A 12,458-nucleotide genomic window follows, 5' to 3' on the forward strand; every position below is an offset into this window, starting at 1 on the left:
TTTCATGAGAAGCCAATCACTGGTCGTCGTTATTCTTAGGCGCGTCGGGTGTACGTAAGCCTATGAAAAACACGGTTTAGCTGGTATTGGAAATAGAGTTTTGGAAGATTCTCCGGGAGGATTATCATGGTGTGAAAGGTACAGTCTGACACATTATGGAGCCTATTATATGCCAGTTACCTAAAATATGTTTTAATCCAGTATAGGTACACTTTAAGTTAAATGACTCTAAAACAACACTTCCCACGTGGGCGATACCAGAATAATAATCTCTGCTGAAAGTAATTTACTAAGTTGTAAGGTGAAGTGAAGCATCCACTCGTGCAACAGGAGCTTCTGTTTTCTAAATTTACCAGCACAAGATTGTATATTTCACAAATTATTGTCAGGGCAAATAAGCTTCTATTCAACTTGGCACTAGAACCAAAGAGGTTCAATGATGGCAGATTGGAACACTGGGTATTACTCTTATTTGCCATATAGCAAAGGTCATGCCAATAGAGTCGCTGATTATATTAGTAGATCATATGTAGTGGCCTATAGTTGATTAGGCAAAATGCTTCATTTAAGTGCAGTAACCACTATCAACTGATCGGCAATAATCTTTTATTGGTATGCCTGCAGCATAACAGGTAACTTCTGCTATGTTGCTGTAGGTTAATGTACATAATTAGTCTGCCTTGTTAAATAAGCCCGAAGGTCTTATGCTGAGACAGTTCCAGGCTAGGCAGCCGTTTTCAAGGCAGGTATTTACCTGATTCTTAAATCTGTGTAGCTAAAGAACTCGGATTCCATGTTTTGTTGAAAAATTTGCTAATGGCCGGAATTATTGTATGATTATCATAGCTAACAAGTGCTTTGTCCATTAGGGTACGATTTACTACACTTATACAGAAGTATTACCAGGGGGGGCAACATGTTATTTTTTTACACAGCTATCTGCATGAATTGTATTGTGCTAGTTACATTATTTAATTATATTATGTTAAATATATCAAGGTAGACCCCATATTATTAAATGTATCACTTAATAGTCCTTCATCAAAATGGCCAGTTTTGTTACAAATTGTGCACATGTGCGTTGGGAGAGCTGTGGACCCATTGATTAGATGCAAAGCAGTGTTACTGCTCATTAAGAGGCCACTTGAAACCTTCTTCTCGAAATCGGTGGATTCCTCTGAAATGATTTTGGTTGATACTGTGAACCTTGATAAAAAAGCAAAACAACATTTAAATAAATATCTGTTATAATCTTTCAGAATAATAGAAATTATAATTAAATGGAAAAAGACAGTTCAGAAAATATATATATATATTTTTTGGAGTATTACAGTTGTAAGTTTTCCGAAACTTAATAAAAATATTCTGAATATTAAAAAATATAAAAGAAAACAAAATTATAACCCATGCAAACATGCTCTGGTGGAAGCTTCAGGTTGGGGTATTACATAAAGGAGCTGAGTTAAGCCCAACTCAACCCCTCCAGATGGCTTTACAGGGCTATTGTTTGACCTCTCATTGGAAAAGAAAGAAGTAGACATGTGCGATTCGTTTCGTTCCGAATCGAAATTCGGACATTCGGATGTATCTGAATTCCGAATTACAGACATAACGAATGCAAACGAATCCGAATTTCCATTTACGAAATTCGGTAGCGGTAGTTCGAACGTTCGTTTCGTATTCTGTTCTTATTAGTTTCTTATTAGTTTCTTATTCGTTTCGTTCGTTGGAGCAAAGTGACATTAGAGAAGGAGAAAAAAAAAATGTCCCCCTCAAATGTCACTTTGCAGCAAACGAACGAACGAAACGAATAAGAAATGAATAAGAAACAAATAAGAACAGAAAACTAAACGAACATTCGAACTACCGCTACCGAATTTCGTCCGAATTCGAATTCCGAATTGACTTTCACAGCCGAATCCCGAAAAACGAAATAACACAAATCTGAATTTAAAACGAAACGAAACTAAACAAATTTTTTGGCAGTGCACATGTCTAGAAAGAAGTGAAGAATTAATTATTCCCAATAATATTGTGACACTGTCCAGCATGATTTTTAAACCGTTTTGTAGATGTAATCAATTGGAACACTGGAAAACATAAAAGGGCCAGTCTACCCAAAACAAGTTATTTCAGTCTTGGATAGATGTCAGTATTTGAGTCTACCCCCAACTTCATACATATCTGCCAGGGAGATCTCTGTATCCGAGTACCTCCACGCTCCATGCAAGGGATTCTCATCCCCCCTATTCCATTCTTATAGATGTGTCATGAAAGAGATTTCAGCATGAAGATAAGAGACTTCTCAACCAGTTTCACTTCTGGCATTAAGGTCTCGTTCACACCTAGGCGTATTGCACATGCGCGTCTGTCGCGCGAACGGCACGCGTTTTTTTAACCGCGATTCGCGGTAAAAAAGTTGCGCGTTTCTGAAGGCTACCTGGCTGTATCCCAATGGAAACGCGCAACAAAACGGCCCAAAGTAGTACCTGTACCTTTTCAGGCGTGGGCCGTTTTGTAGCGCGTTAGGGACGGGTGGAAATACGCCAAGGTGGGAACGAGACCATTGAATGCAATGGGATTTATATTTTTGAGCGTTTTGTAGAGCGTTCGTCGAGCGTAGAACGCGCTACAAAACGTTCAGGTGTGAACGAGGGCTAAGAGCTCATCAGTGAAATCTAGTAAAGATATGCAAGCTGTTGGATCCAGCCCAAGATGACCAAGACATCAGTACTGTATGAAGTGATACATTCAAGTCTTTTTCCACTTTCAATGTAAAAAATCCTTCATTGCCAATGTAATCAATGCATTTCTGAGGCATGGTTTGCTTTTTGTTTCCCAGTAAACCAGCACTAAAGTATGCTAAACTGAAGAAACCTACAGAAAATCTCTTGAAATTAAGTAGTAATTTCCCTATATTTTATATTAAAGTTTAAAAAAACAACTTTAATGCAGACAGGAATGCTGGAAATGGGGTGTGGAGAAGGGGTAATTTTGTTGGTAATTGTATAGATTAGAATAGTCCACATATTGAAAATATAGTATACCTGTTGCTTACAGTAGAACTATTTATAGATGGCTGATAGGAATTGGCTATCAGTAAATGTGATTCTTATCAATCCAGCATAGAAGGAATGCTCAACAGGTTAAAGTCTATACTGATATATAATAGCACAAAAATCTGTTGAAGGCCTCATTCACACTGGCGTGCACATTCATATGGTGTGCACTCCTGTGCAGAGACTCGGTCCCGGGAAAGACAAGTGCTGCGTATAATTGCGTGCAGCAGGCTGCACCTCCCTATGGGAGGATGCAGCTGCACATGGCTACACCGACCTGAACCTGCATATCTGTGCATGTCCGGTTGCCCACACTTTGATGCACACTGTCTGTGTCCAAGTGCGGGCACCATGACCTGCATGGATGTGCAGGTTCGGGTCTGCGTGTATCCATATGTAGCTGCATCCTCCTCAAATGTCACAGGCTGCTGCATGCAATTTACACACAGCACCTGTCTCTCCCAGGACTGGGTCTCTGCACAGGCGTGCATGCCTGTGTGAATGAGCCCTAAAATAAATCATAATTTGAAAGATATATATAGATCTATATCTATATATACACACACACACAGGAAAACATCTTTCTTTGAGGCTCTCTAGAACGACTTTCTATTCATGTTTATCAGTTTTTAATGTTGTTGTATTTGTTATTCTCTGCTGTCTGTATTTTAGGCTGTTTAGTATTTTATTTGTTTGTTATTGAGATTGAAGTTATTTTATGTTCCTATTATGGTTTTTGTGTGTTTTGCAATCTTGAGGCCTTGTTCACACCAAATGCAGAGCAGATCCGCTCAGGTTTCTACACACGCAGTGCAGTGGGTTGTGCCGCGTTTTTGATACACTCTGGGCCGCTTTTGGTAAAATGCGTTCCAGGCGTTTTTGATGCGTTCCAGAGCAGGTAAAATAGGGCCTGCTGCAGTTTTCTACCTGCTCTGGAACTGAACGCTGCGATGTGAACTGGAGCTAAAAATACCATTGGAATACATTGGACGCAGTTTTGCTCCGGTCTGTAACTGCTCTGCTCTGCACCTGCTCCGCGCTTGGTGTGAACAAGGCCTGAAAGTTGAGTGTTTGGAGGATTTGTTTATTTGTACTTTTATTGTTATTTGTTTACTGAGTTTTATGGCTTTGTTATTAATATATGGTGTTAATAAAGAGAAAAACAGCACTATATATAGAAATAGTGATATATGTTTTGTTAGTATGTCACATACACACCGGAGCTCAGGGTATTGCGTCCATGCGTTATTACGTCCGTATGAAGGGATCCTGTATACCCTATTGTATTTTGTTCTGTAATGATGTCTAGTGGCCAGATAATGTTATCACAATGGACGATATAAGAGAGTAACATAGATCTTGATGCTTGTATGTTGACCGTCACCTCGAAAAGTGATGAAACGTGTCAGCTGGACGGGTCCTTTTTTAATAAATCCTTTTTGATATACTGCACAATGGGGAGCATATTTCTTTTTTCTCTGAGCATGTACTAATAAGAAGGTGGAGGATGAAGCTGATATCAAATTGAGTGTGGAAAGATTCCTATTAAATACTGAGAAGTGGAAGGAGGAATAAGAGCCCCTTTGATTAAGCGTTGTATCCGAAAACAAAGGAGAGAAAGTGGTCCTAAGTATACACCAAAGCGCTAATTGTTCATCTGTAACACGTAAACAATAGGAGTCGTTGAGTGTGGCTAGATATACTTTTTGAGCACAGTGGAGAGAGGTGATGTTATAAGAGTTGGAAAGGACTTTTCTTCACATTAAGCCCTCGTTCACACCTGAACGTTTTGTAGCGCGTTCTACGCTCGACGAACGCTCTACAAAACGCTCAAAAATATAAATCCCATTGTATTCAATGGTCTCGTTCCCACCTTGGCGTATTTCCGCCTGTCCCTAACGCGCTACAAAACGGCCCACGCCTGAAAAGGTACAGGTACTACTTTGGGCCGTTTTGTTGCGCGTTTCCATTGGGATACAGCCAAGTAGCCTTCAGAAAAACGCGACGGTCGCGTGACTTTTTTACCGCGAATCGCGGTTAAAAAAACGTGCGACAGACGCGCATATGCAATACGCCTAGGTGTGAACGAGACCTAAGATTGCACTTTAATACAAGAAAGAGACTATCAGGGTTATTCACAAAAGGGTGAAGAGTTTGGAGAAGGCAGGAGAAGTAAACAATCTAGGCCAACATAGCCGATTTGGAAAAAGTATCCAATTCAGCTCACTTTCCAGTTCAGTTATGTTGTCCTAGATTGTTCACTTCTCCTGCCTTCTCCAAACTCTTCACCCTTTTGTGAATAGACCTGTATGGGGTCTATTCACGAAGCAGCCGAATGATCTAGCCGTAACTTCGGCCGATTCTTCGGCTAGCTTCGGCGCCAGGACTATTCACAATAGCCCGTACAGCTCCCGCGCTGAAAGCCGAAGCTGGCCGAATGGCAGGCCGACAGCCTGCTTCTGACAGCTGGGCGGAGCCAGCCGTGATCTTACGGCTGGCTCCGGCCACTTGCAGAGAGATCAGCGTCCCTGGTTACCAGCTAACCAGGGACACTGATCTCCAGACAGCAAACTCTCCCGGGCGCTCTGGGAGTCTCCCGCTCCCGGCCACCCAGGAGAGAAACACTGCTTTTTCTTTTCTTTATTCTGACACGGAGCCGTGTCAGAATAGAAAAAAATATATATATATTTTTGCCCATAGGAATGCATTGCTAGATTCCTATTGGCTATTTCAATTTGCAATAGCCAATAGTAAACTGGTGCAATTCTCCATCAGGTCCATCAGCAAAGAGCGGGTACAATGCTAATTTACTATTGGCTGTTGCAAATTGAAATAGCCAATAGGAATCTAGCAATGCATTCCTATGGGCAAAAATATGGACAATAGAAAGCTGTTGGGCGGAGTTGGCTGTCATTGCTAGCTCTGCACAATCATTTTCCATTTATTTTTTTGTACTTTTTTAAAACTATTTTTCTGTTCTGCTCGGTCCCTCAGAGGGACAGGCTATTCACTCACTGCTGTTCGGCATCTATAAGAATAGGCCGAACAGCAGTGAGTAGCCTGCCGGAGGTTCGGCTCAGCCGATCCAGATGTTGGATCGGCTGAGTCGATCTCCTTCTGAACTTCGGGTCGGCTGAACATGCTGAGCATGTTCGGCCGACCCGAAGCCATGCAAAGCAAGCCGATGTACGGCTGAAATCAGCCGTACAAGCCTGAAGTGAATAGCCGAACAGTGTTCGGCTCACTTTACTTGGGGTCGGTTGTTCACTCGGCTGCCCTCAGCAGCTTAGTGATTAGACCCCTATATATGCGGTTATGCTCTGTCTAAGTAGAATGATTGAACATTGTATCTGCTACATGGTCTGGTTTGAGTACTTCTTACAATATATGGTGTTACTTAAATGTAATCTTACTTGTTAGAAAAGCTTGTCCTGTCCATGTATGATTAGCAAAGTCCAAAGGGGTAAAGGATCTTCTATGGGATGTCTCTGACTGTAAAAAATAAAAAAAGTTATACATTACCAGTATGTTTCATTGCTGAACTCCTGATATACATAAAACACCAATTAATGAAATTATATGTTAATCAAAAAAAGAAAATAAGGCAGCACTAGGGCCAGTTGGGTGTGCTGCAGTGCAGATAAGCTAACAGTGAACATTTTGACCAGAGTATGGTGCGAGCAGAAGGGTGGCTCATCATTGTGCTGCTACTGCTCCTTCACTGTCCAATTACATGCTGGGGGAAGGAAGGTGACCTAACTGCATTGCTTCACTGCAGTAAAGAATAATCAGGTCATCAAGCTTGCTCTGGGGTTGTGTATTTTTCACAACAGGATGGACAGAAATACAAATTGTTTTGCAGGTGAAGCAACTCCGATCTTTGAATTTCTATGTATTTCTCCGATATATCTATTTCACTGTTTGCCTGGAGTTCAGCTTGAAGCTAATCATGTAATATAAAAAATAAACATATTTGTTTACAGCAAACAAAAACAACAAACACAACACAATTTAACCAACCCTGAAAGTGTGGGTTGTATTGGGTCTTGAAAATTGTTCCCCAATGACAGTTCTCTCCCGTAGGGGGCGTCTTCCCGTGGTATCCGGCACAGCACTAGAAACCCGGCTATGAGGATGCTTTCCTCTGTTCTGATGGATAGAAAAGAGAACAGAACAAGATCTTTACTAAATTACCTAAAAGATTTAGGAGAAAAATGCTCCCTAAATGACTGGCATCTAGTTATTTCTTACCAATATCAAATTCAATTCCTTGAAATTAGCTACTTTTTTTATTGAATAAACAGAAATGAATGCTTACAGCTGAATGTCGAGAACCAGGTACAGACAGATGTTGATCCACTGTATCAGAGTTAATTGGGGGTAACTTATTCCTGATGGTTTGAATAGATGGTGAAGATAGTCTGTCCAGTCCTGTGTATCTGACATAAAAAGAAGAAAAGAAATCGGCTTAAAAAAAAAAAAACCACATCCACTACTAAAATCCTTTGATGTGCCAGCCAGTGCAGTCACTGTTCTGGCAACCGGCTCCCACGACTACCAAGATACCCGAATGCAACAGCTGGCCGGAGACGTTTCACCATCCCACTGTTTAACGTGGATGGGGGGAACAAGCAGTTGTCTCTTGTTCAATCTGCAGGCTGCACATGGTAACAACTATACATAAATGGCCAGCTTTAGACAAGCATCTATAAAATGAAAAGAATAACACTCCTGGTCATGTCATCGAATGCTTCCTATACCAGCAAACTACAGCTGTATGCCACATACTATATGTATGAACTACATTTACTCCTACTGGGAAAGATGGGTTCTATTTTAAAAGAGAACAAAAATCACAGAAAAACACCAGTTAACATCTTTATGTACATTCTTTGCAAAAGGTGGACGGCTAATATGCAGCCCAGAGCCTCACTCTCTGAAAAACTCTAGTGACTTCCTCTACAACTCCTTGTTTACTGACACAATAAGTCATTATTGTCAATTCTGTCCTTATTGTTAGAGGCATGAGGGGAACATGATTCTTTAACGAAATTGGGGATGATGCAGATAGAGCTTCTTTCCAATGGAAAAATTTGATTAGTTTTGGACAGAGCAAGGGAGTGTGAGAACCTCTGTTGGGCACTTGTTGTTGTTGTTGGTCTTGTCACTGGAAAACTCAGTTTTTGCTCATGTTTATAGAGTTGTGAAACCATATATTGTGTATGTATTGTGTAGCCAACAATAATTTATGTTACAAATAGCATCAATGGTAGTGACATAAAGAGCATGAAAGTTTTTTCATGCCAACACTGTCCTTCTTTCTGTAGGGCGGTTGCTTTTGTTCCCCATGGTCCCTGTGTGTGTTGTAAAGTAGTCACCGCCCCCAAGCTTGTTCCTGTGATGGACTACAATCTCACGTTTAGTTTACTAATTTGTATTGAGATTGTAGTCCATCAGGGGAACAAGCTTGGAGCAGTGGCTACTTTACAACACACACAGGGACCATGGGGAACAAAAGTAGCCTCCCTCCAGAAGGAAGCACAGTGTCAGCACCAATTCAGATATAATTTGAGGATCTACAGCTGAGTGATACACAGATAAGATACATTGTTGTTAATCTTTAGGGTCCTTGAATGCATTTTTAAGAGTTAATTCCTGAGTTTAGTGTCACTTTAACAATCAAACTGTACGATCTTTGTGAAATCTCCATTAGATTAACTAAAATGATGAAATATGACCTAAACTATCCAATCAACTTGTATCCAATTAGGCAGCCCCTTGTACGAAACAGCTGTTGGTAGATCCAAAGGATTGTATTGTGTGTGCTTAATGAGGGTTAGAGAAAGTGGAAGAGTTTACAGATTAGTAGGCAGAAGGGAGCAATACAAAAGGAGGAATAATGTATAAAGTATTCGGTTATACAGGAGCGATACATAAGGTACAAGTTCTATATGTTTTAATGTAGTACCTGTGTGAAGAGGATTGGATGCAGCCATAGGACTAACAATAAACTTATCATGAATCACACAATTACTAATAGCATTATATTTGCTACTCAACCTAATGCAAACTAAAGCATGAAAGTAAAATGTTGCTGCTGGTTGTTTGCTGAGCTGTACTCACAGTTTTGTACCCCTGAGCACTTCATCACTGTAAACATTAGGTGTTTTAGATGGGATGGGCTCTAAAGTGAGAGCAGGCAGTCTGCGATGTGTAGGTGTTTTCCTGGAAGGAGTGTGCAGGAGGCGCGAGGATGAGAGAGCACTGCTGTCATTCAGCCTTCCTAACCGGTTCCGTGCAGAGTTCAATCCTCTGGGGAAAATGTTTAAAGATTTGTCTTCTTGTTCACTATAAACAAAATAGAAAACACTGTATTAGTATGGTTGAGATCATTTCAATGGAAAAATCATAAATTAAACTACGTAGTGTAATTGCATATATAAATCTAAGTATAAAAAGGGGCCTGGACAGCTTTTCTTAAATAGTTTGTTCAGAGCTTTCTCAAACCAAATGTAAAAAAAAAAAACATATCAGTTAAAGCTGCTAAGTGCTGCCGCTTGAAATGCATGGAGCATCTATCATCCAGGTGAAGTCACTGCCAACAGTAGTTTATAAGGAGAAGTCAACTCTCAGCCATATTTTAAATTTCTCTCATTCAGCCCACAGACTGATTGAGAGAAAATCACTTGATTCCTCTATCCATGCTAAGCAGTGTGGATGGAAGAATCTCCTTTGTCAGCTATAGGCTGCCTGAATAGCCGAACAGTGACTGCATGTGATTGGATGCAGCCATTGTTTGGTCGAGCATTTTCCTGCAACCTGTATCCTTATAAACTACTGCAGGCGATAAATTGTCCTAGAATACAAAAGTGCTCAGTGAAGTGTTTACTGCATATCACTGGTGCAGTAATGTCTCTCCCAAATGTATGCAGGGGCAGAATTAAGTTCACAGTGCATACTTTGACATATGAAATCTATACGTACTGTGTCTTCTCAGAGAGGGCAGAATTTCTGTGTTGTAATGGTTTAGCTTGTATTGTCATTACTCCATTCAGGTCACCACTTACGTTACGACTGGTCTGCAAAAAAAAAGAAAAATAAGTAAAAAACAATTTGAAAAATGTATTATGTAAAGGTTTTCAAAAATAGCTATACCGCAGAATGTTATCAAAGTCTGTTCACCAAGGTGATAAAACACAAAAATGTATGTAAAACATCCAAAATAACCTTTTCAATGTTCAGCTAGGGTAAGGTTTGTAGGCTAGTGTATCTAATACATTGAAGCATCTTAAAGACCTATTATCATAAGGATAGAAGGGTGAAATCCTCCGCACACCTTGCAGCAATCAAGGCCTATGAAGACAATGGTGCTTGTAATGATGAACACGGATGGCACCGTGCACACACAATATAGGAAAAGGAATCACCAGCACTCAGTAGAATAATCCAACATGTCCATTTATTAGACATAGACGTCACACAATCACAAGAGCCTATGTGACGTCTATGTCCAATAAATGGACATGTTGGACTATTCTACTGAGTGCTGGTGATTCCTTTTCCTTCCTTATTATTATCATAAGGGACTTCTGAGATGGTGGGCATGATCTTGTCTTGACTATTGCAACTCCCTCCTCATTGGCTTACCTCTACACAGGCTATCCCCTCTTCAGCCTATCATGAATGCAGCTGCTAGACTCATCCACCTAACCAAATGCTCAGTGTCTGCAACCCCCCTCTGCCAATCACTGCACTGGCTTCCACTCGCCCAAAAGATCAAATTCAAAATATTAACAACCACTTACAAAGCCATCCGCAACTCTGCCCCTGGCTATATAGTTACATAGTTAGTCAGGTTGAAAAAAGACACAAGTCCATCGACTTCAACCTATAGAGAAGATACTCTCTAGAAAAAGATACTCTAACCTTGTCTCAAAGTATCACCCTAACCGTCCCCTCCGCTCTTCAAATGACACTCTGCATTCCAGCTCCCTCGTCAACTCCTCCCATGCTTGCCTCCAGGACTTCACTAGAGCCTCTGAAATCCAATGGAACTCTCTACCCCAACCTGTCCGCCTATCTCCCACTCTGACCACCTTTAGGCGATCCCTTAAGATTTATCTCTTCAGGGAAGCCTATCCCACCTCAACCTGACCACTGAACTATCACATTCTCAAACAATTCATCCCCACACAGAGAGATAAACCCCCAGGGTAGGTTTGGATCACAAGTCCTCATGTGCATGTTCATGAGCATAGCGTCTGAGATCACTGAACGTAGCTACCTGATTGTACACTGATGTTCAGTATCTATGGTAAGGTCCTAGTTTGTCACAATAAGCAGCCAATAATGTTGCATTGATGTTGTATGTGTCTATAATGTGCAGCATGAAATGCACACGCATAGATATAGTTTTCTGAAAAATTAATTGACATAGCAAAATCTGACCAGGTTACCAAGCAATTAAACTTGCATGTGTCAACGTAAAAAGTATACCAAACAAATGAATAATACAGCAGGTATAAGAGTATTTATTGTTGGGGTCTGTGGTCAAATCCCAGTGTATGAAATATTGTACACTGACTGATTCATGAACTTCTAAACATGCGCACAAGGAAAACTTTATTTTCAGTCTTCTTTAATGATAGCCTTGCATACTTGATGTAGTTTTATCCCTATATGGTATCCAACTTTAGGAATGCTAACAGCAGTTAGACAGACCCAACAGTAGCAGAGAAAAAAAAAAATCACACTTTTATTACAGGCACACCACAGCTTAGCTGGTGTATGTGCGGCTGTTGGAGCATACATTCCCTAGCAAACCACCTCTGTTCTTAAACAGTACCTCTCTGTGTAGCATCCAGCAGTGTCAGCTGTGACAATACTGTCATTAATCTTACCATGAAGTATTGGTCCTAGGCAATTCAACGCATTGTTCACATTGGAAAATGAATGTAAAAATACCAAGGGAATCGTAGAATGGAATTTACAATTAAAGTATATTCAGCTTTTAAAATAAGAAGACAGAGGGATTGTTACAGTTTTTACCTGTGGTGTAAAGACATAAGTGCCAAAGGACATACTCCGTGCCTCTGAACCCCGGGATGGGGGAACTCCAGTCGTTGCTGATGTTATCCGTGGAACTGGAAGCTGAAGATACTTATTTGCTGTACTTGAAATATTTTCTGATTGTTTTAGTTCATCTGCAATAAAAACATGGTTAACAACTAGTAACAGCTGTAGGACATGTGTGTCTGTTGGGATGCAGGGACACTTTAAGGGACTGCTACACCTCGTTAAAAAAAATAAAAAGAGCTAAAAACTCCTTTTGACATAGAAGGCCTACTATTAAAATTTTTAAGTGTTGGGGGGGGGGGGGGGGGGGGTGATTCTTTAACC

The 12,458-nt window shown here is 40.6% G+C and overlaps 1 protein-coding gene across 1 annotated transcript in view; it reads right to left on the bottom strand.

The window, feature by feature from the left end:
- Positions 1-980: 980 nt before the first annotated feature.
- The window catches only part of FAM149A (family with sequence similarity 149 member A), a 35,688-nt gene continuing 24,210 nt past the window's right edge, over positions 981-12,458 (bottom strand). The window contains exons 8-14 of the mRNA XM_018565287.1: positions 12,108-12,262; positions 10,044-10,138; positions 9,183-9,407; positions 7,378-7,498; positions 7,080-7,208; positions 6,473-6,551; positions 981-1,206 (exon numbers count right to left, since the gene is read on the bottom strand). Of these exons, the coding sequence (XP_018420789.1) occupies positions 1,133-1,206; positions 6,473-6,551; positions 7,080-7,208; positions 7,378-7,498; positions 9,183-9,407; positions 10,044-10,138; positions 12,108-12,262 (878 nt within the window). The 3' untranslated portion in view covers positions 981-1,132. The remainder of the gene's footprint in view (positions 1,207-6,472; positions 6,552-7,079; positions 7,209-7,377; positions 7,499-9,182; positions 9,408-10,043; positions 10,139-12,107; positions 12,263-12,458) is intronic.

The sequence above is a fragment of the Nanorana parkeri genome, unplaced genomic scaffold (genome assembly GCF_000935625.1).
Source record: "Nanorana parkeri isolate BGI_ZX_2015 unplaced genomic scaffold, ASM93562v1 scaffold828, whole genome shotgun sequence".
NCBI classification, from domain to species: domain Eukaryota; kingdom Metazoa; phylum Chordata; class Amphibia; order Anura; family Dicroglossidae; genus Nanorana; species Nanorana parkeri.